This window comes from Anabas testudineus, chromosome 7, assembly GCF_900324465.2.
Source record: "Anabas testudineus chromosome 7, fAnaTes1.2, whole genome shotgun sequence".
In the NCBI taxonomy this organism is placed as follows: domain Eukaryota; kingdom Metazoa; phylum Chordata; class Actinopteri; order Anabantiformes; family Anabantidae; genus Anabas; species Anabas testudineus.
The window spans coordinates 24,823,760-24,847,164 of NC_046616.1; the positions used below are offsets into that span (position 1 = coordinate 24,823,760).

Below are 23,405 nucleotides of genomic sequence, written 5' to 3' on the forward strand. Positions count from 1 at the left end.
GTTTCTTATACTCTAGTCTGTTACCTACACTTAACAAATAAAATGATCAGTAAGTGGCCATAGGGTGCATGCGTGTACCATTCGCATTCTTGCAGACTCAGACCGCATAAAGAAGTGACAGCCAGCATGTAAAGACAGAGGTTAGATTTTGATCTGATGTAATACCAGGACCAGAATCCACAGTGCTGATACTGTTGTGTCAACTTGTGCCAAATGTGTCAATTACTGTATAAGAGGAATGCATCAGTAACGGGCGTCTTGTGAATATTGACATTACCACTACATATTTAACAGTTTTTGTTGATAATCTGTTAATTGCTTGATCACATGCATATTAAATGTGGTATTTAGAGGGGGATTCTTTTGAATGTGACTCATGCAGAGACAATTTTATATATTATATATATATTAGCCACTAGTACTGACACTAAAACATTAGTGACTGTCAGCAGTATTTGCAGTAGTTACTTCTACTCTGGTGTACCACATTGGGTACAGAAATCTGAAGCAGATCTGAATGAAGCCTTCCAAGTTTGATCATGAGACATCAGCAGAGGATGGGTAATGCATGTGACAACATTAGAAAAAAGGTGTTCTTGTGTATGAGAGACTGCATGGATGTTGACAAATTAAGTCATATAGAAGATGTAGGGAGTTTAAAGGTGAACCTTTATTTCAAGAGTAACTGAAAGACTAATCCATACACAGCCATCATTAACACATAGACAATACAAAGTAAATATTCACCATCACTTTGTTCTTCATCACCAAATAAATACCAAATATGTGCAGCTCAATTTTCCCAGTGTATTGCAATGTACTCAAAATATTTTGTGGAAATAAAATTAAAATCATATAAACATAAGCACCAAAAAAATCTTTAGAAAATTATTAAAAAACTTTGTTACAAAATATTTGCACTTAAAAAGATCCCAGTATTTTAAATAAATAATAAGATATATAAAACTCATATTCATAGTTGATATCTTAAAATATTTCCTCTTTGTTTAGCAGTGCAGAGGAAATGATTCCCTTCTCTTGATTTCCATTTAAATTTGTCTCAGGTAGCATTAAATAAAACAATAAATATTTAATGAATAAATAGGCCAACATAAAGAATACAGCTGACATGAGTACATAATATTATTAAACTAACATTTGCAAATGACTTAAATAGTTACACAGCAATTGTAAGAATGAATCTACAAACTAGTCCTGGAGGTTTAACATCACTATGCTCATATAGAATACTATCAACATTATCAAGTGGAGATGGGGTTTGTTCACTAACTAAGAGAATCTGCTCAGCTCAGCCTGTATACTGCATTCCTCACTTTGTTCTGTGCTCTCTGGCATCTTGTTTACTGAAACAGTTTGATTCCAGTGTGCTAGCACACACTTCACATCCACGCCCTCATCTGTTCACTCACACCATTAGAAAGCAACATGCAAACAGGAAACAAATGCTAAGAACAGATGAGAAAGTTGAAAATGAGAAGAATTCATTACATACAGAATCTAAGGGGTCTGGAAAAAAAACAGAGCAGGGTTTCACTGTGATGAACCGCCCCCTGTTCTTCCTCTCTCCAGTCTGTCACACCTCAATGCCCTTCACTGCCTGGTTAATGGACTCGAGCAGAGTGCGGTTCTCAGGGTTCTGGTAGCAGTCTTTATTGGTAAACATGTGGGTCAGGGCTTCTACGTAGCTGTCAAAGTTCTGCTCAGACAGTGGTTCCTGCTGAACATACTCAAGTCAGTCTCTTCATATTACTCGTCACACATAGAATACATAATATTTAATATATAATAGAGCTTTTCACCTCAGTGCTTCAACTTTCTGTACAAGAACACATCACATACAAACACTTCAAAGTATTAATACCTCCTCACTTCCTGCAATAATTATTAATTAATTATGAATCACCCTGCTGACAGGCAGGGAAAGAGCTGGGTACCAAAGAGATTGAGGTACTTCTGCTCACCACTGCTCGGCTGGGGAAACGTGTTGAATGAAAAGTGAATGAAATTGAAAGAGGGAAACTTTTCTTTTAAAACAAAACATAACATAACATACTTACCATGGTGGGCAGGCGGATGTTGGCCAGGCTGTGGATCAGGGCCTGACTCAGGCCAGACAGCTCCAGGAACAAAGCCTTGTTTCTTTCCTCAATCTGTTTGTTTTCCTCCTCCATACTCCTCAGGTTCTTCTCCATTGAAGAGATCTGAAGCAGAGATAGACACAGAACAGCCCTTCATTATCAACGCTAGTTCACACATCTTAATAGTGATCATGTATGATTTCTGGACAAGCTTTTAGTTTTAGAAACACTCACGGTCACTGAGACAAGCCAGCTGCATAAATGACTCACTGATTTCTAACCAGCTCTACAGTCTTTTTTTCATTCTCATGCTTGTGGCAGCAGTGCACTAAGGGAACCTGCTGATCTCACCTGAGTGTGCAGGTTCATCATGTCAGTCTCCATCTCTGAGTTGGACTCGTTCAACTCGTTGATTTCCTTGTTGAGCTGCTTGATGTCCTCATCATTATCCAGAACTAAATAAACACACAGTTTACACAGTAAGGTTAGGACATTACAGAAATTAAAGTATATAGAAAACTTCCCCCTTGAGCAGCGCTTGGCAAAAGTGGTGAGAAGAAACTCCTGTTAAAGTAAGGAACCTCCAGTAGAACCAGGCTCAGGGTGGGAGGTCATCTGCCTCCATCTGTCTCCTAAACAGACATGATTGACTTTTTTTTTATGTTTTAATGTCTCTGTGTAGCACAGTCACGCAGACATGGAGGACATACCATTAGGCAGAGGTGACAGAATTGCTACTTACCGTCACTGGCTCTGAACTTTGCAGTGATGTACTCATCTCCAGGGAACTTGGCTCTCTTCTTGTTGGCTGATGCTCTAGGACATCCTGAAAGACTGAGAGGAGTAGCTGATCAGGATCAACAGTTCAAACAATGTTGAGATTTTTTATGATAAAACTGTGCACACTACACATTTTTCTTCCATCTATACTCTTCAACCAAGTGTAAATATTGGGTGTATCTATAGTGAGAGAAAGTGGTGGAAACACCAGACAAATAGACCAGATGTACAGAGATATGTGTGTTACATCTGAATGAAACAGTCTAACAAAAGGTTTGTGTGTGATTATTGTGTACCGTCCTCCTGTCCCTTACCCTGAGTTTTTAACTGAATTCTCAGACTTTCTATCTGATGTAGTAGCAGATAAAGTCATTATAGTGGGTGACTTTAATATCCATGTAGATGTTGATGATAACTGCCTCAACACTGCCTTTAATTCACTATTAGACTCCATTGGTTTTACCCAAAATGTAAATAAACCCACTCACTGTTTTAATCACACCCCATCTTATTCTGACATACGGTGTTGAAATTAATCATTTAATAGTTTTTCCCCAAAACCCTCTTTTATCTGACCATTTTGTAATAAGATTTGAATTTACAGTACCAAACTTTACTACACCTACAGATAAGATATATATATATTACTCCTCATTAATAGAGGCAAATAAGAACAGCGCTGTAGCCAGACTGACAAAGAGTCATAGCTCTGTTGAGCCTAGTATCCCCGTCAACTCTGAGCAGCAATGATTTTATGAATTTCTTTACAGATAAAATCATAACTATTAGAGAAAAAATTTATCAAATCCTCCCTGCATATGGCATGGATGGACTCATTTGTATAACAACTCTAGATTCACTTGTAAGACCACACTCGTACTTAGACAGCTTCCTCCCCGTAGATCATTCTGAATTAATTTTAGTAATTAATTCCTCTAAACCATCAACATGTCTCTTAGACCCCATCCTATTAGTATTGGTCTCAAGTAATACTGTAAAAAATCTCGAAGTTATCTTTGACCAGGATATCTCCTTCACTTCACACATAAAAGAAATCTATAGAACTGCTTTTTTCCTGATACCTGCGATGTGTAAGGAAACTGCCATTAGCATGGCCAGAGCCATCACAGCCTGGCGTTGGGCAGGTGGGGCCCTCAGTCTTGAAGGCTTTCCAGGAAAAAGGAGTGCCATTAAGAAGACCTTCTTTCTGCCGACGTGCTGCCAGGGGACAGCCATAGGCACTACGGTGGGTAGCATACTTCCCGCTAATATGGCCCAGACTGTCACAGCCAGGAACCGGACACCTAAGACAGGCAGAAAACACAGGTTTGACTTACACTGAGGGAGTAGACTCATGTCACACACATCCATCAAAATGTAGTATTTAAGAATTCAACTAATAAAAAAGCAGAGATGAAGAAAAGGCACCATTTAACAACCAGAATATTGAGAAACAACAAATGTCTGTTGTAAATAAAATGAGTAAATCCATTTATGTAAGAGAAAATAAGAGCCTTCAGAGATAACCTTCAGTTGTATAATTTAGTTAATATAAGTTACTATTCACTATTTTATATTATTTCCCTACTCTGTATACAATCTGTGAACTGTTAGAATATTAGAAGAACCGTTTAAATGAAGAATATCTCTGTAGCGTAAGATTGGGATATTCTATTTTTTCATTATTGCATGATGACATATCATTTGTGCAAACCTGTCTAGAATTTATCCTGATGTCAGTGCTATATGAAAGAACAGGGGTCACCAAAAAGTGACATCAAATGTAAGTTCACTGTTGTTCAGCACTAAATTATTTCTTATCCAGACCTGCATGAGATTTTTGCATTTGCTTGGTTAGTAAGAGCCAATGAGCTTCTGTTGCTTACCTCAACAGCTCAGAGTCTTCCTTATCATCCTTCGTAGGGGTTGACTTGATGCCACTTTTCTTGGCTCGAGGGCATCCTGACAGACTGGCAGAGGGGAACAGAGAGGAGCAGTCACAGTTGCTGACTGTACAGAGAAACTGATGGTACAGCAGGGAGAGCAGACAATAAGCTCCTACCTTCTATGTGAAGCATAGTTTCCAGTGATGTGGCCTGATCCATCACAGCCTGGAGTGGGACACCTAAGACACACACACATTATTTTACTTTACAGGCTGCCATTATCAACAGACTGCAGACATTTATTATAATATGCATTGTTTAGTAAGAACAGAGGTTACTAATATAATAAATGACACACATCCAGCTTGTAAGTAGGATGAGAGGCAAGTACACACACACACACACACACACACACACACACACACAGACACACACACACACACACACACACACACACACACACACACACACACACACACACATTTTTGTTTGGCAATCAGTGTGAGGACAGTTATTGACATAATGCATTCCCTAGCCCCCTACTGTCGCATAGGCTATGCTAATCTACTCTGTTTCAATTTTTAATTTATCTTGTGTACTGCCTTGCCCTAACCAAAACCCAATTCTAACCTTAAAACCTTAACCCCAAAAATTTCTCTTTAAACACCCTTCTCATTGTAAGGACTGGCAAACGTGTCCTCAGTACAATGGTTAAAAAATTATGCTAGTCCTCCCAATGATAGTCACACACACACACACACACACACACACACACACACACACACACACACAATAATTGCTTTGATGTCTTAGTCCTGCAGTGAATTGATTGTAATTCATTGATTGATTCTGACAATTTAATATTAGTGTTTGAAGAAGAGCAGGGACAGAGCTGGAGCTGCAGACTGAGTGCTCAGTGACAGGTGAAGGTGAGAGACAGGAGGAAGCAGACATACTTTAGTTCAGCTGTGTGGGCAGCCATGAGGGTCCGAAGTGATTTATCAGCAAGAGGACAGCCTGACAGACTGGAAGATAGGTTAAAGAAAGAGAGAGAGAGCATCAGAAAACCAGACAGAGAACAGGGTGCCTGAGTATGAGTGAAGGAAAAAGCCTGAACCTGAACTAGACTGGAGAGCCAGGACAGGAGTGGCAGCGCACCACAGGTAGGACAGGACTTCATCTATCATTTGATGCCAGAAATGCTGTGTGTGTGTGTGTGTGTGTGTGTGTGTGTTTGTGTGTTTGTGTGTGTGTGTGTAGAGTCATCTCAGGTGAAATTGAAAACTGCAGCTTTACTCTGACAGAACTCTCTGGTTCTCATGACAGGAAAGAAATCCTCAGCATCTCTCCTGCTCAGAGGTGAGACTAATGTGTCTTCTCCAGGTGTCTGAGCTAGCTGGCATAGTGGAGAAATACACTGAGGCACAGAAGGTAGTGGAATGTAGGGGCCACCTCATCAGAAATGAAGAGGCCACTTGAACTTCCTTTCAGCAGATTAATTTACTTTAACTTGTGCTAACAGGTTAAAGTAGGTAACAATAACACCTGCCACATCACAATCAGAATATTGTTTGATGATCCATTAAATATTGAAGAATTGCAGCTGCTGCTGTGGCATAATAATAATATATACCAGTACCTCCAGGGTACTTACTGTTAAAGGGAGTAAACAAGCAACACTCCACATGGGCAAAAGCATTTTTTGGAATCAAAGATGAAATCTCTCATTTAGAATAGTACTCAGACTTCGTTGTGGCTCCAGTATTCTCTCATTTTTCCTAGAACCTGATTGGAGTCCAAAGTCCACAGCACAGACCTGTTCCCATCCCACAATCTACACTGCACTGCACATAAACCAAGACATGAAGTCTGAGGAAGTCTCTGCAGACCTCCACAGGAACATGCTGTGACGAGGCATCGATATAGTATAGGTATTACCTTCGGTGTGACGCGTAGTTGCCAGTGATATGTCCACTGCCATCACAGCCTGGGGTGGGACATCTAGTGCCAAGACACATACTCACAGGTCAGTCCACTGAATATACTTATACACTTTGAATATAGTGTTAATGCCAGAAAATACTATGGTTTCATGTTAGTCCTGTTTTTCACTTGTTGACAACTCCAGTTCTAACACTGTGTTCAGGTACTATGGGATAGATGGTCGAAATAACAAAGATTCCTATTTGATCACACACAGTATTATTATTAACATTTTATATTTTAATCTTTAATTTCCTAGGATAATGGACCTTGGCTTACATTACAATATTTGGTCATCTTTTTTAGGCACCATATTATTAAGTGCTAAGTCAGATTCAGTTTTCACAAAATCTGAGTTGTAAATGTCACTTGGATGTTGACATGAGTAGTATGAGTACTGTTCAGTTAATAGAGGCTACAGTACTAAACATAGGTAGAAATATTGTGACTTACACAAGAACCTCTTTTTTGCTGTCTTTGGGCTGAAACTTGACCTTGAACGTGGTGGTGGTGACCTCACCAGGGTACTTCCTGTCCTCCAGGTTCTCCTGCTCCTCCTCCTCACCATCAGATGAGGTGTATGAAGGAGCTGTATACTCCACCTGGACAAAAGTAAAAACATAAGTAAGCAGCATATGGCTCTGGTGCAACATTATTAGTCACTCTCTTGTACTGGATGTGTACTGTACCTCTTCATGGTCTTCCTCTTTGACTCCACTTGGTTTGGTAAAGTCCAGTGGCCCCTCCCACTCTGGCTGAGCATGGCCCTGAGACAAACTGGCTCCAATATATTGAGAGGATGAAGATGAGGAGGATGATGGTTCTGGAGACTGCATGCCCTCCCTCTTGGTTTTCTTCATGCTGAGGTCCAAGGTGCCATTTTCATCCACTTCAATGTCTGAGTCCTACAGAGTTCAGATATTTAAGAACAGAATAGAAGTAAGCAGAATATTGGAAAATACCAGAGTGCTGTGCAATTAAGCTGTTGAGCTAAATCAGACTTTCTTCTCTTTGTCACTGTACCTTGCTGCAGGTATCCCTGGGCTTAGTGTTGAGAGTCTCCGGTCTCTCCCAGCAGCGGGTGGACAGGTTGAGGATGGCTGTTGCTGCCATGTGGGCTGCCTCTGCATCTTGGCTATAGTCATAACTACTGGAGGACGTTGCACTCTTAGGAAATCCTCCTGATACGGTGTTACTGGGGGAGGAGGCCTTAGGGAATGATTTAGCTGTGGGGGAACAGAACAGGGTGCAAGGAAGCAGATTAGCACATTACATCATATTGGGTTTGTGGTCGTTCTGCACTGTAGCAAAGGAGTCATTAATTACCGTGTGGACTAATTTTGGAAGGAAATCATACAGTTGTGTTTGTTCTGTTAATTTATATACACAATGCACAAAATTTATTTTGGAACTCCTAAATGATGAGACTCAAATTGGCCTAAACCATCCCGAAACAATATCAATTGCATTTGGCAAACTATTCAGGGATTAGGTGGAATGAATGACCAAACTGACTGTGCAGGTAATATCAGAGACAGCACACTTTACAGAGTTCAGAGTTATTTCAGCATTCTAACATGTGACATACCCAAAGCAAATACAGGAGGGAAGCATGAAGTTGAGTTTGTGCGTCTTACATTTGAAGGCTTTGGGTGATGTTTCAGTGGTGCCGGATGTCTTTGGAATAAGCATACGCTTTCCAAACACCTGGACATCAAAGCTTGCATAGTCAAAAGACACCTTTGAGTATTTCTCCAGCTCCTTGGCCAGGTTAGCTCGAGGCGTGGTGGTCACTGTGTTGGGCCGATAGCTGCCATACTGAGGGATCTCCAGTTGTTTCACAAAACACATGGGCCTTAAGGAAAAGTAATTTTAGTCAGTTAGATGTGTGACATGGACACACATTAACTTTATGTATCTATGCAAAAACTGAGTTTGCATGTCTTACCTGAGCACTCTGTCAGAGTTGGAAGAGGGTTCACTGGCTGAAGCCTGTAAATGAACCTGCTTATCCTGGTTCTTGTTCAGTTTAGCTGCTGCTGCAATGGGGCAGCCTGACAAACTTACAGGGGACACAAATCAAAAATGAACAGGTAAACATCTATTACGGAGACAGCCGTTGCAATTATTAAAAGGTCTTGTTTGTACCTGAAGGACAGTGTAAGTATGTGTTAGTAGTATTGGATGATAGTATTTTGTACTGTTTATGCAGAATGTGACTGTAAAAGCCTCCAATGCAATGAAACTGAAATGCTGGCAAACCATAGACTATACACATACACTAATGTTTGTGACAATCATGCACATTATGCATGATTTCTTAAATAAGGACTCTGAGAAAAACCCTGGTAGTGGCTTCAATACTGAAAATAGAAACCTGGTTATGTTTACTGACAAAATGTGTTGTGGCTGTTGGACCTGTGTGTGTTTTGAATGCTTATCTAAATTTGCAAAATGTGTTTGTGTGTGTCCTTGTGTGTTTTATTAACCTGCGGTGTGTGTTACGATTACTGTTGACATGGCCTTGACCTGTGCAGCCAGGAGTTGGACACTTCAGCACGTTCTCATGCATGGCCAGGACTACAGACACACAACAAACACAAACTCAGGTCAGTCAGTTTAGTTTTGCTTTGGATGGTGGTAAGACACACAGTGTTGGCACTTCAAGTAGTAATATTAGTGGGGGTTTTTTTCAGTAACAAAAGGAAGCAGTAGCTGTTAAAGGTCTAAATAAAAATGATTTAACTGGAGAAGAAAGAGCTGGTGTGTAGCTGACTAGCTACATACAATATATCAGGGGTTTCAGAGGTGGCTACAATGGACTCACTCTCTGGAGGAATTCTGTCTTTGTGAGGACATCCTGACAGACTGCGATGATGAGGGTACAGTCCAGTCACATGACCTGTCCCATCACATCCTGGGGTCGGACACTTTACCTCCTTCTTCTCTGAATAGAAAAAAAGTGTGATTTAGATGCAGCGATAATGAATTCAAGCACTTGAAATTAAATAGGAAAACAAAACAGTGTGGAGAGTGACTATCCAGTAGGGACGCAGAAATGGATCAACACAAAAACACCAGAAATCTATTGCTTGGTCTCATACTATGTATTTTGTTGGTCTCTTTGCTTCACCAGTTACCCTTTTTATACCTGCACGCCTTGCAGATGGCAGCAGAAGGAGCCACTGCTGCATACTTTAGATAAAAAAGGGATCATCTGCTGTTCACTGCAGTCATGGATGTGGATGTGTTTTGGCTTTTGGTCTCTAAGTTTCTGTTTCTGTTTAAAAAACATTTAATTTCTTTTACATAATTTATTTATATTTTATTTCACCAAATAAACCAATGCAACAGAGGGCAAAAGAACAATTAAGCTCAATTAAACTGAGGCAACATCGTCATGGAGAAATCATATACTATAAAAGGATTTGATTATAAAAATGTTATTGCTTTAACCCTGATAAAATATATTGCATTTACAAACATGTATATGTTTAAAAGCATTCTTACCACCTGACTGTATAATAAACAAGAGTGGCGAACTGTCCTGTGTACCTTTGCTGTAGTGACTGCTCCGGTGGGCTGCACCTGCAGGCTCAGAACTCTTGCTGGAGCTGCTGTATGGTTGATAGTCTGGGGAACTCCGGGTCTCTTGACCCCCCTTTACCTCCTCTGCCTTCAGAGCTATGGCCTTCTCCAGCAGGCCCAGGTTTCCCCGTGTCATGTCCCAGTTCTCTGAGTCATCAGTGATTCCAGAGCCCTCTGAAATTCGATCTTGCTCTCCTACGTCCTCTTCCTCATCTTCCTCCTCCTCTTCTTCATCGTCATCTTCATCCTCCTCCTCTTCATCATCCTCCTCAGAGTGGACGTCTATAATGACAGTAGGTGGAGAGCCTTTGCTGGAGTCTTGGTCCTCCTCCTCCTCTTCCAACACCTCTCCTGCTTCCTTCCGATGCCTCTCATCCTCCTCTTCCTCTCTCTCCTCCTCTAGGTCTTCGTCCTCATCCTCTGCTTCAGTCATTGGGGTGCTGACCTTTTCTTCCCTGAGTGATAGCTCAGCTTCTGATCCCTGAGTGCGTGGACTCAAAGTGTAACAAGTGTCAGTGTCTTGATGAACCTCTCTGTCTTCTTCTTCAGTCACGTCCTCTTCCTCTTCGTCTTCCTCCTCGTTCTTTTCATTATCTCTTGTAGTTTCCTGCTCTGTTGAATCTTTGGCCTGATGGTTGTAATCGCCACTGGAGTACTGGTGATCAGAGTTTTCCTGGCTTATCATCTGTCTTTCTACTTTCCTCTCTTCTCCCATGTTCTCTTGACTTTCTTCTTGCTCTTCCTGTTCCTTTTCCTGTTCTTCTGCTTCCTTTTCCTTCTCTTCTTTTGTCTCTTCAAGCCCGGAAAGCCTTGTTTCTTGTTCAGGTTGCTCTGATGGTTGTTCTTTAATCACCAGCTGGCATTCATGCTTCTCCTTTATATCTGTTTTCTCCTGTTGATCATTATCTGTAAGTGTCACTAGTTTAGTTTTCTCATTAGTTTTCTCACGATCAGTTTTGTTCTCAATATCTGAAGTAACATTTTCATTTTTGTCATCTTCAGTAAGAGGATAAGCTAAGGATTCTTCTGTTTCTGTGTTCTCGGTTGTCACTGGGGAGCAGTTTGCTGTGGTATAAACAAAGTATAAACAAATGTCATTTTCACAAATAATTCTCTTTGCAACATTCAGCCAAATGTACAGCATATTCAAACAACCCTTTTAAAACTACTGTACTCTCTGCTCATTCTTTTGTTGCCAACTGTACTGTCTCATGCTCACCTGAAAACTACAATGTCATTTGCTGCTACTGCGGTTCATATAACATTTTAAAAGCACCACCACTACCCTACCCTACCCTACTATCTATTGTACCTGCATGCATTGTCTCTGGGGGATGTTAGTGTTATTACTACTTGTTGTGCTGATATTCATGTTTCCTTGTGGGGAGTCACAAGTCACAAAAATAATTACATAGAAAGACTACAAAGAAACAAAAATACTAGAAAGACTAGAGAATACTAGAAAATTATGATGGATAGACATAAAAAACATCAGAGAAACACAAAATAAAAACACTGCACAAACACAAAATAACAAATAATGAAAATTACTATAGAGCACTAAGTACCACTCACTGAGACACAGAACAAACACAAAACAGCCATGAAGAGAAACAAAATCAGCAGAGAAGCAAAGCAGTTGAAAAAATACACAGAACGACCATAAAGAGACACAATGTGACTAAAAATAGTTTCAAAACAACCACAAACAGAAGCAACCAACTACAAATACACAAAAATAGACAATAAATGCTAGTGTGCTGTAATCAGGTGTTTTTATGGCAAACCTTTCTGGTTTCACTAACTTTGTATTGACTCTGGTCTGCTTTTTGTTTTGTATTTTTTCTTCTCTTTGAGGTTTTCTTCCTCCTCCTCCTCCTCCTTCTGCTCATCATCCTCTTCTGCTGCATCGCTGTCTGTGGCAAAGTCTTTATCTGCTGTCTGTAAAGCAGGCTGGTTCCTCCTCTTGGGAGCAGACAGGTTCTCCTCAGCGTCAGCCTCTGCCTCCTCCAGCTTCCTTTTCTTTACAATTGGGCATCCCAGTACACTGAAGAGAGCAGGATGGGTATGTGAGTGAATTCTAACATCCAACACGTGACATACTGCTGTGAGATTACTGGGCTTTATACTTGATGATATTATAAACTTCTGTTCATTTTGTTTTTCTGTGAAATGTTATTTTTCTATACATATACATCTATACAAAGCCCTGCGTTTTACAGTACAACACAGAACAATTCAACAATCACATATGAAATTGCATATAGGTTTAAACCATAAATCATCACATTGAAATTCAATTCCATGTTGCTATCAGTTACCTTTTCTTAATTTGTTGAATATGTGTGCTTTTATAGCATCAACGTTTTGTATGGTGTTATACAAATTTAGTGTTCATATTGATATATTAAATGAAATCTGGTATGAATCCTACCTTCTATGCCTTGAGTATCTTCCACTAACATGGCCTTTGCCATCACATCCAGGGGTTGGACAGCTGCTACTGGTACACAGCAAGAGAAATGCACACTTCATACAGATAAGATACACTTCATAAATATATATATATATGTGTGTGTGTGTGTGTATATATAAATATATATATATTTATATATATATATATATATATATATATATATATATATATATATATAGAGAGAGAGAGAGAGAGAGAGAGAGAGAGAGAGAGAGAGCGCGAGATTAGCCCTTATATAAAGCTGCTCAGCTTACCTCAGTTCCTGCTTCATCTCTTGTCCCGTAAGTTCTGATGACACTGAGAGTAAGAGAGACACACTTTTAGAGGCATGAATTTCATTATTGTTACTTTCAATCTCCATGAGCTGTATACAAAACACAACGTGATTACCAGGATTAACCAGGAAAAGAGTAGCCTAGAAAGGATAAAAGGGCTCATCATTTGCTTAAATTGTAGGTGAAATGTGAAGGGCCTATTCAAATAAAAAGGCCTCATGTATTTAACACAGAACAAAAGTAGGGCCAGGTAGGATTCCTATTCACAGAGTTTGAATTGCTTAGTCAGATCCCATCTGCAGTTCACACACAGGAGGTCATGGATCCATGGATTACCTAAATATGAAATATTAAACATCACATCAGTGTCACTAAGCATGAGTGCCAGTGTGTCTCTATACTCACCACGGATGCCTTTGGACCGGGTTCGTGTTCGTGTCTCTGCAACGTCTTGGCTCATCTGAATAACAAAAGGAACATAAGCAAGATTCAAAAGTAGACAGACAGGCAGACAGACAGGCAAACAGACAGTTACTTTGATGCTGATGCTTGTCCTCTGTGGTTGTTTGGATCTCCCTTGCTCCACTGCTGACTCAGTATCTGACCCTTGAACTCATTTTCTGTTGGATGAAAAACACAATACACACCTTTACTGTGAGCTGCCTATGGAAAAAACATATTTCACACAGTTGCTTAAACAGACCATGTTTGAGGGCAAAGACAATTCACACATACTGTTATGTTAAATGTATGTCACAGTAACAACAACAACAACAACAACAACAACAATGATAATAACAACAACAACAACAACAATAATAATAATAATAATTATTATTATTATTATTATTATATTTACATAACTTTAGCCAGACAGTACATATCGGTACTACATGGGGTTTCAGGGTCTAGTCCAAGGACGCCTGGACATGTGTGTGTTCATAATATAACACGTAATAATGTGTGTATAATATAGTAATATAGTCCACTGGAAGAGTCCTCCCTTCTCCAGGGGGAAGTTGACAGTTTGACAGCAGAGCTCATGACGCGGTTAAAAGTCACTGTGTCCTGCTGAGTGGTCATGGCCTCAAAAAGACTTAAGCATAGCATCAGTTTGACGTGTATTGTTGCTGAAGCTAAATGTCGGCTGGGTTTACACAAACAAACCAAAAAGACAATGCAGCATCCAGTAGAGTAATGGGCGACAGAGATGTAGGCCTGACTGTGCACCAGGACGAGGCCTTTCTTCTTTCCGAAAGTCACTTACGAAAAACACGAAACATACAAAAGCCACCGTTAAGAGGCGGTTAGCGGTTTGAGTTTCTACCAAAATTACCTTTAACGAAACCAGGACTCCTTTGTATGGGTGGAAAATAACGACGGACAATAACAGTCGGGTTTAAAGACCGTAAAGCCGTCTGCACATTTAGACCTAACATAAATGATTCGCCACGAAGAGAAACTGATATCCGCGGTGTGCCTCAATAATGGGTGTGAAAGCCAAAGTACGGATTCAGCCAAGGGCCCGAAATAGCGACAAATAAGGACGCTACACGCTCTTTGTCAGAGACATAAAGCCTTACCTCGCCATCAGACTCCTGCTCCCCTCCCCCTCCGCTCCGACATCTCCGGGCTGCCAGACACTCGACACGGTCACTGTAACACACCCTACTGACTAAAACAAAAATTCACTAGCTCAACACAGTACAAGTAAATTAACAAGTGTGTCCGCTGCAGCAGACTGAGCCCAGCAGCCCTGAGCTGTTCAGCACCACGGATAGATCCAGCCTAACCTTCAGCACCATGGACAGAAGACCCGCTGCACTGCCTCCTGCAGGAGCACAGGAGAGCTGCAGCCGGCCGCGGTTGATGCGGGAGTCGGCCCGCCGGGGCTGGGCGGCCACTCGGCCTAGTCAGGGGCCTGTTTGAGAAAGACATGGTGAAAACATTTAACGAGTTGCCCAGCAGCTAGAAGACAGGGAATAAACTACGGGGACCTCACCAAATACCCTCATGCATATAAGCCAGCTGAGGAGCCTATGTTGGGCCTATTGCTGTGGCAGTACTAATTACAGCAATAGACTACAGTTACTGCTAGTAGCATTAACAGCTGGAATATTTCACTTTAGTATGATATTATGACACAAATTAACCAACTTGCAGCCTTCCATAGTCATCTTCAGTCATACACCTCTAAAACAAACTCACAAACATAAATGTTTTTTTGGCCTGATGAAACTAAGGCTGAAAAACACACTGTAGTATTTAGGTGTGAAAACATGAAAACATAATTCCCTTACTGAAATGTAATTTGAGGCCCCTTTGCTGCCATTACATAGGGGGAAGTGAATTCCTAAGTTTATCAAAGTGTCTTAGGGATAATGTGAGGATGTGTGTCTGCAAGCTCTAGCTTAGAAAAAGCTGGATAATGCAGCAGGACAATAATCATAAATATCATATCATAAATCCCCTTTTTAGACTGGTGTAGTCAGAGACCAGACCTTAACCCAGTAGAGATGTTGTGGAATGACTTTAAGAGAGCTGTTCACACCAAGCATCCTAAGAATATGTCTGAACTGAAGCAGTTCTGTGAAAAAGAATGGTCCAAAGTTTCCATTGGACTTTAAGTCTAATTCACAACTACAGGAAGTACATGATTGAGGTTATTGCTACCATATTGCTTCAATCTGCTATGAAATCCAAGGGTTCACTTAATTTTTCTAGCAGCACTTTGAATATTTCTTGGCTGTGTTTAATAACGACATGAAAGATTATAACTGTGTTGATTTAGATTCAATTCAATTCAATTCAGTTTTATTTGTAGAGCGCTTTTTACAAATGACATTGTCACAACGCAGCTTTACACAACCAAAGAACAGTACATGAACAGTGAATGTCTATTTAGATGAAGATCAGATCAGATTTTATGATCAATTACTACAACTTTTAAGCAGGTGAAAGCATCTTTGGGGCGTACATGAGTGACATACAACAGCTGATAAATACCAGGTCTGCCAAAGTGTTCTTGAGGAAGACACTAAATTCTCTCTGAGTTCAACATATTGATATCTGAGGGTAGAAAAGATCGGTTTGTTCCGGCTCATTGCTGCCTAAAAAGAGGCAGAAGATAGCACAAGGAACTGCACAAGGAAGTGTAGGGAACAGGAGATGTTAGAGGTTTCCTATGGTGGTCAGATAGGCCCCTTCATAGAGTTCCAATGATTTTACTTTAACCATTCTATTAAAAGAACATTTCTGTTTAACACAGAGGGAGCCAAACCAACAGGTAAACAAAAATCTAAGGACAATTTCAGTGGAAGCTGTAAAATAACATCATCAACATGTGGGTATTAAAGGTGTTTTTATTCCAAAGTACAATACCCTATGAGTCAACATTTCCCTACTCCCTTGTTTATAATAAGAAAGCACTTTCCATTTTTTCCTTTTTAGCTGCTCATAGACCACAGGTTGGATTGTGGGCAGCTTGTTCCACCAGGAAAACATCTGTTGGACAAATTCTATTCCTGACTTTCACACCTAACATACAACAAGAATATAGCCATTTTTTTTACCTTTAAGTTAACATTACTGTTAATGTACTAATTACTACTTTGTAATTATGATCCAAACATTTCGTCTTACGTCTTTTTTGAGGTTAGTTTGAGAAATACTTATTGTTTAATTCAATCCTTTCCCTTTTGCATGAATGGATCAAAAGCATAGCTACAGTATCACATTTGGATTGTTAAGACATGAACATTACAGTATGAGGTAAAGCAGCCACCACTTTCCCAGCTGATGTGTTTGTTAATGTCAGGCATCATTCAGTCAGGGGCAGCCAACAATGCAGAGACTGGTGAGCTCCAGGTTTTCAGGTGAACTCTGAAGTCACAATAAATGATCTTACTCTAATATTTTGTAAAATGTGTCACAAGAACAGAACCCAAAACATAGAGAACCCTCAGCACTGAAGAGCAGCTGAAAAATGTAATAATGTAATATGGACAGACTGGTTAAAAATGGTGGTGCAAGGTGTAAGGGCAAAGGTGATCCATATCTCAGAGTGGAGCCCAGGATGTACAGATGCAGTCTTTCACACCTCTCTGAAGTTTCCTTACTGCCACCCAATGGAACTTAGGGTGGGAGTGGTCCAAGGCCCGCACCATGTCACAGTCCAGGATGAAGGGTTCCAGGACAGCTCCGGACCATACCCCTCCCAATCAACGAGGTACTGGAGCCCCCAACCCCGGCGACGAGACTGAAGGAGGCGCCGAACAGGGTAGGCCGGGGCGCCATCAACTATCTGGGCGGGCAGAGGGAGGCCAGAGGAGGGCGGCTGCAACCTGGCCACATGAAACACAGGGTACACTTTCATGCTGGCAGGAAGGGCCAGCTTAACAACAGCAGGATTAATAACCTTAACAATCTTGAATGAACGAGGAGAAAGCTTACAGTTTTCCACCTTAAAAGGGAAGTCCTTGGCAGAAAGCCACACCTCATCTCCCACCTTGTAAGCAGGAGCCGGTCTCCTGTGTTTGTTGACCTGGCGAGAAGCCCTGTCCTGCCCGGGTAGGAGGTGCCGGCAAACCTGGTTCCAGGTGGAACGGCACCGCCGGATGAGGGCCCCGACAGACGACACAGAAGCTCTGGCAGACTGTTCAGGGAAGAGGAGGCTGGTAGCTGTACGCAGCCCAAGGCGAAGGACGGAGGGGAGAGGGCATACTCAGTCCAGGAGAGCTGCTGCGACCAGGTGGAGGGGTTGGGGTTCAAAGAAGTCATTCATCACAGCGTTTCCACCTCCTGGTTCACCCATTCCGTTTAGCCATTAGTCTGTGGGTGAAAACCTGAAGACAAGCTGACTGATGGACGAAGAGAAGAGGGGACAAACAAGACGTCCCACGGGGCAACCATGGGGAAGTGACATGAGGAGCTTTTCTTACCCTCTCTTCTAGGTCCAAGCGAAGAGGCCGAACGTTGACTGGGTTCACACCGTGATGGTCAACAGTATGCTCATCAGAATCCAAATTCCCCTCTTCCAATTGGTGAGACAGAGCATCCGGTTTGCCATTTTGGGAGCCAGGCCTATAAGAGAGGACAAAGTTACCCCTGGCAAAAAACAACGCCCATTTTGGTGGGCGTTGAATCTTCTAGCGGTCTTGATATATTCCAGGTTGCGATGGTCTGTCCAAACCAAAAAGGGCTGGTCAGCTCCCTCCAACCAGTGTCTCCACTGTTCCAAGGCTAGCTTGACCACAAGCAGCTCACAATTGCCAACATTATAGTTCCTTTCTGCATTGAACAGGCGGTGAGAAAAGAAGGCACATGGGTGTACCTTGTTGTCAACAGCAGCCCACTGAGAAAGAACCGCCCCAAGTACTGGAGGTGTCCACTTCCACAGTGAATTGTCTCTTTGGGTAAGGAAGGTTGAGTATGGGAGTAGAGGTGAACAAATCCTTCAAGCGAACGAAGGTTTGCTCAGCAGCCAGGGACCAAACGAACGCCACCTTGGAGGAGGTGTGTACATCGATAGGGGCAGCCACCTTGCTGTAACCCCAAATGAACTGATGGTAGAAGTTGGCGAACCCTAGAAACCTCTGGAACTGCTTATGGTCTTTAGGTGTAGGCCAGTCCTGGACTGCTGAAACGATGAAACCCAGGAAGGTCGTTTTCTGTATGTGAAAGAGCTGGAATAGATCAGAATATCATCAATGTAAACAAAAACGAACTGGTTGATCATGTCCCAGAAGACGTCATTCACCAGGGCCTGGAAAACTGCGGGGGCATTAGTGAGTCTAAAACACATTACCAGATACTTGTAGTGGCCTTTCGGGGTGTTGAATGCCGTCTTCCACTCATCTCTTTCCCTGATCCAAACCATGTGGTAAGCGTTGTGCAGATCCAGTTTGGTGAACACCGCGGCGTCCTGTAAAAGTTCAAAGGCTGAGGAGATGAGTAGCAAAGGATATTTGTTCTTAATGGTAATGTCATTAAGCCCCCGATAGTCAATGCAAGGACATAAGGATTTTTCCTTTTGGTCCACAAAGAAAAAACACCCTCCAGCTGGTGAAGAGGAGGGCCTGATGATGCCAGCCTGGAGGGAGTCTCAGATATAGTCATTCATAACTCGCCTTTCGGGGTTAGAAAGGGAGAAAATCCTACCCTTAGGTGGGGTTGTAGCAGGGAGTAGGTCAATAGCAAAGTCATAAAGGTGGTGCGGCGGCAGAGAGGACGCACGGCTCTTGCTAAAATGCTAACCAGCCCTCGTAGTACTCTTCTCTTCCTTCCAGCTCGTCATGGCCGCCAGGGTGAGTCTATGACGAACTGAGCACCCTGGGAAAGGCGGACCAGCCTCGCTGCAACCACTCAGCGATGGGCAGAAGGACTGAATATTGAGGTTAGTTCCTCTGCAAACTTATGCAAAGAGGAACAGCACTCATCCTGTTTCTCCCACATAGCCATTCCCCACTCATGTGCCCTTCCGCCGAGGAGAGAAAGTGTGTACGCTACCTTGCGCCGCTCAGTGGTAAATGAATTTGGCTGGAGCTCAAACAGAAGTCTGAGACCAGCCAAACATGAGTGACACTTGGTAGCGTCCCCGAAAAAATGTTCGGGAAGGGCCAATTTGCACTCAGCAGAGGAAGAACTAGCCAGGAGCAGTCTCTGGTCTGATTCTGTAGGTGACCTAATATAGCCCCCTGGGACTGGATCGCAATCTGTAACTGCTGCCTCTCTGCTGGGTCCATGTTGGCTAGTGTGTTCTGTTACTGTTGTGTAGTTTTCTATAATAAATCCTGTTTCAGTTCATACCTGCCTCGTCCCCTTTCCCCTTAATTTGTGACACATTTGTAAGACCACACTTGTACCTCCCTGTAGATCATTCTGAATTAATTTCAATAATTAATTCATCTAAACTATCAACATGTCTCTTAGACCCCATCCCAACTAGACTGCTAAAAGATTACCTTTGATCAGCACTTCCATGTTAGATCAGATCAATCTATCGGTACAAGCACACTACATACCACAGGCTTTTAAGGTTGCTGTAGTCTAACCTCTACTCAAAAAGCCTACTCTGGGTTTTAGTGAATTATAGACCAATATCCAATCTGCCCCTTATCTCTAAACTTCTTGCAAATGTAATTTCTAAGCAATTATTTAACTACCTGCACAGGAATAACTTGTATAAAGATTTTCAGTCAGGATTTAGAGTACATCATAGTACAGAAACAGTACTGGTAAAGGTCTCTAACAGTCTTCTATTAGCATCAGACAATGGACTACTCTTTACACTCGTCTTGTTAAATCTTAGTGCTGCATTTGACACTATAGATCGCAACATTTTATTACACAGACTGGAACATGTCATTGGGGTTAAAGGAACAGCGGTAGGCTGGTTTAAATCGTATCTATCAGATAGATTCCAGTTTGTGCATGTTAATGATGAGTCTTCCATGCACAACAAAGTTAGCTACGGAGTTCCACAGGGTTCTGTGCTTGGACTCCTTTTCACTCTATATATGTCCCCTTTAGGCGATATTATTAGTAAACACTCTATATAAATTTACATTGCTATCCAGATGATCCCAGCTATACTTATCTATGAAACCAGAAAAAAATATAATAATGAAACTTCAAGCATGCTTGAAAATTGGAGGCCTGGATGATGATGGAATTTCCTTCTCCTAAATTCAGACAAGACAGAGGTTATTTTGTGATTAGACATAGTGTCTCTAAGATTTGTACAACCAAAAATCTTAGAGACACTATGTCTAATCACAGTCTTACCCTAGATGACTTAGTATTGGCCTCAAGTAACACAGTGAGAAAGCTGAGTTATCTTTGATCAGGATATCTCCTTTACTTTATACATAAAAGAAATCTCTAGAACTGCCTTTTTCCACCTAAGAAATATTGTTAAAATTAGGAGCATCCAGTCTCAAAGTGATAATAAAAAACTAGTCCATGCATTTGTTACTTCCAGACTGGAACTGGAACTATTAATAGGATGTCTTAATAACTCCTTAAAAAGCCTCCAGCTCAGATGAGTCTGAACCATCTCTTGCTGCTATAGGTGAGTCTGCTGGGGGATCTCTACTGATACACTGAGCTCCTCTTCTCTCTCCTTTCTCCTCTATCTATCAATGCCACCATTGCATGTCATTAACTTTGTGTCTTCTCTTTCCCGTAATTGTGCTTCCTCCTCTCTGTCTCCTGCTCTCTCTGTACTTTTTTGCAGGTATCCTCGGCTTTAGAGCTGTATATCTCCGGAATCCAGTTGACCCACCCAATGTTTTTGCTGCTTGTTGTTGCTTTTTGTTGCCTGCTGTTCTTTTCTCTCTTCTCTTTCCACTCACCTCAACCGATTGAGGCAGATGGCCGCCCACCATGAGCCTGGTTCTGCTGGAGGTTTCTTTCTCTAAATGGAGTTGTTCCTCTCCATTGTTGCCTAAAGTTTGCTCATATTGGATTGTCAGGTTTTTTATGTAATTCTCTATAAAATTGTGCTCTATAAGGTCTTAAACCTTACACTGTAAAGTGCCTTGAGAATACTTCTGTTGTGATTTGGCTCTATACAAATAAATTTAATTGAATTAAATTAATCACAAATCGCAATCACAACAAACCTGGACGTCTTGAAAGAAGATCTGCATTTAAAAAAAAAAAAAAGAACATTTTTAGCATGATTAAAGATAAGTTTGTGCTTTCCTGTCACAATTGCGTTTTTTAACTCAAGAGACTGAAAAAAGGACTAAGATGATGGCTTATAGCAGATAGTTGATTCAAGCATAGCAGACCATTACATAAAGCTTTTAACACATTTATTTTTCTATGCAATATTATTGGGGAATTCTGTCATGATTTAAAATACATTTTTGTCTCAGATTATAACTAAATATTAGACATGTACCTGGTTTTGGGTAAGTTATACCAGCAAATACTTTGCCCATATTCTGGGTCAACAATCCCTCATGTCCACTGCGCTCTGCCAGTAAAAGATGTCTTGCGGTCCTCTCACTTCACCTCAAATATCACAGGCTAAACTTTTCCACCTACCGACCTCCACACACCCTGCAGCCTCAGTCCCAAGATCCAAAAACCTGCTGAAAACAGAACTCTCTTAAACAGGTTACAGAAGCAGAAGGAGGTTTCATTCTTATTCTTATCACCCAGTATAGACGAGGGGGCTGCAGGGACTTCACTACAGCAGTAAGTTCTGCCAGCTTTATGCAGGATTCTTTGAGTGAGTTTAAAATTAAACATGTAACATTTCACATTGCTGGAGCTGACTGTCCTTTCAAGAGGTGGAAAATTAGCTAACATGTACGTTTTCTGATTATTTACTTACTTTATTTTACTACTCCTTGCACTTAGTTTTCAGAAAATAGTACTGAAACTTAGTGGCTTCTAATGAATACAATCATCAGTACAGTACATTAGTAGAAGGAAAACCAAAGCAAAGCGTCTGCGGAAATATTAAGTACCTGTGTGTATGGTTTGGTTTACTGCTTTCAGGATTGGTCCAAAGCTGCGAAGTGCAACATGAAACCCTAAACTTATTCAAAGCCTTAACACTGATCTATTCACTGTATATGTTTTTGTATATATATATATATATATAAAGCTGTATATAAAGCTGCTCTGATGACCAGTGAGGTTCAAAGTGTAGAGGTAGGGTTATCCCGCTTACAGGCTTGAAGCCATATTTGGTATGTTTCAAAATCCTTACAGAAATCTAGATTGGAAATGAGAAGATAGAACACATAAATAAGTTGTTGTCTGACAATGTAAATTTACAACACAGTCCATTTTAACTTGCCTTGGCAGTTTTCTTGGGTTTCTTTTTGCTTTTTGAGAATTCCCTCCTCTCTTTTTTTTTTTAGTTTTCTGTATTTTATGAACAGGTCAACAGCTGGATTTACTGGGATGGCACATAAGTCAGATACGGATGCTGTTCATCTAAGAACAGGCAGGACTTACTGTTAGTACTGCTGTCACTGTATTCAGTAGCAGTAAGTCAGGGTGTGGAAAGAGGACTTGGCTCATGATAGAGGACATCAGGAGGAGAGGCTTAAAGGCAAATGATTTAAATTATATGTTGAATGGTAGAGGCGTAGACAGACGAAGTGTCTTTAACTTCTTAAGAACGTCTGGACTTACGAAAAGAATTTTAATAAGGCAACACGATAAGATTCTTACAGATAGCAGCAATGCAACATTTTTGGATGCCGGCTGCTTTAAAACCCGAGAAGAAGAAGAAGAAGAAGAAGAATCTCTTGAAGCTTACTTATAAATCTAGAGTAACCAGCTCCCCGTAGAC

At 41.2% G+C, this 23,405-nt stretch overlaps 1 protein-coding gene across 4 annotated transcripts; it reads right to left on the reverse strand.

Annotated features, from left to right (window-relative positions):
* Positions 1-522: 522 nt before the first annotated feature.
* On the reverse strand, positions 523-14,842 carry myt1a (myelin transcription factor 1a). 4 transcript variants are annotated; one of them, XM_026366999.1, is made up of 23 exons: positions 14,671-14,842; positions 13,623-13,707; positions 13,493-13,547; positions 13,067-13,109; positions 12,771-12,836; positions 12,142-12,383; positions 10,304-11,401; positions 9,576-9,695; positions 9,238-9,328; positions 8,697-8,810; positions 8,386-8,603; positions 7,772-7,974; positions 7,438-7,653; positions 7,202-7,350; positions 6,704-6,766; positions 5,722-5,790; positions 4,942-5,004; positions 4,766-4,849; positions 3,962-4,183; positions 2,842-2,933; positions 2,451-2,554; positions 2,079-2,222; positions 523-1,738 (listed from the first exon to the last, which is right to left on the reverse strand). In XM_026366999.1, exons 3-23 carry the CDS (start codon positions 13,545-13,547, stop codon positions 1,595-1,597), a joined length of 3,600 nt encoding a protein of 1,199 aa, XP_026222784.1. In that variant the 5' UTR covers positions 13,623-13,707; positions 14,671-14,842; the 3' UTR covers positions 523-1,594. The 4 variants fall into 4 exon arrangements, with proteins under 4 accessions (XP_026222784.1, XP_026222783.1, XP_026222782.1 ...); XM_026366998.1 differs by having other exon boundaries at positions 523-1,735; positions 12,771-12,839; XM_026366997.1 differs by having other exon boundaries at positions 12,771-12,839.
* Positions 14,843-23,405: the final 8,563 nt, after the last annotated feature.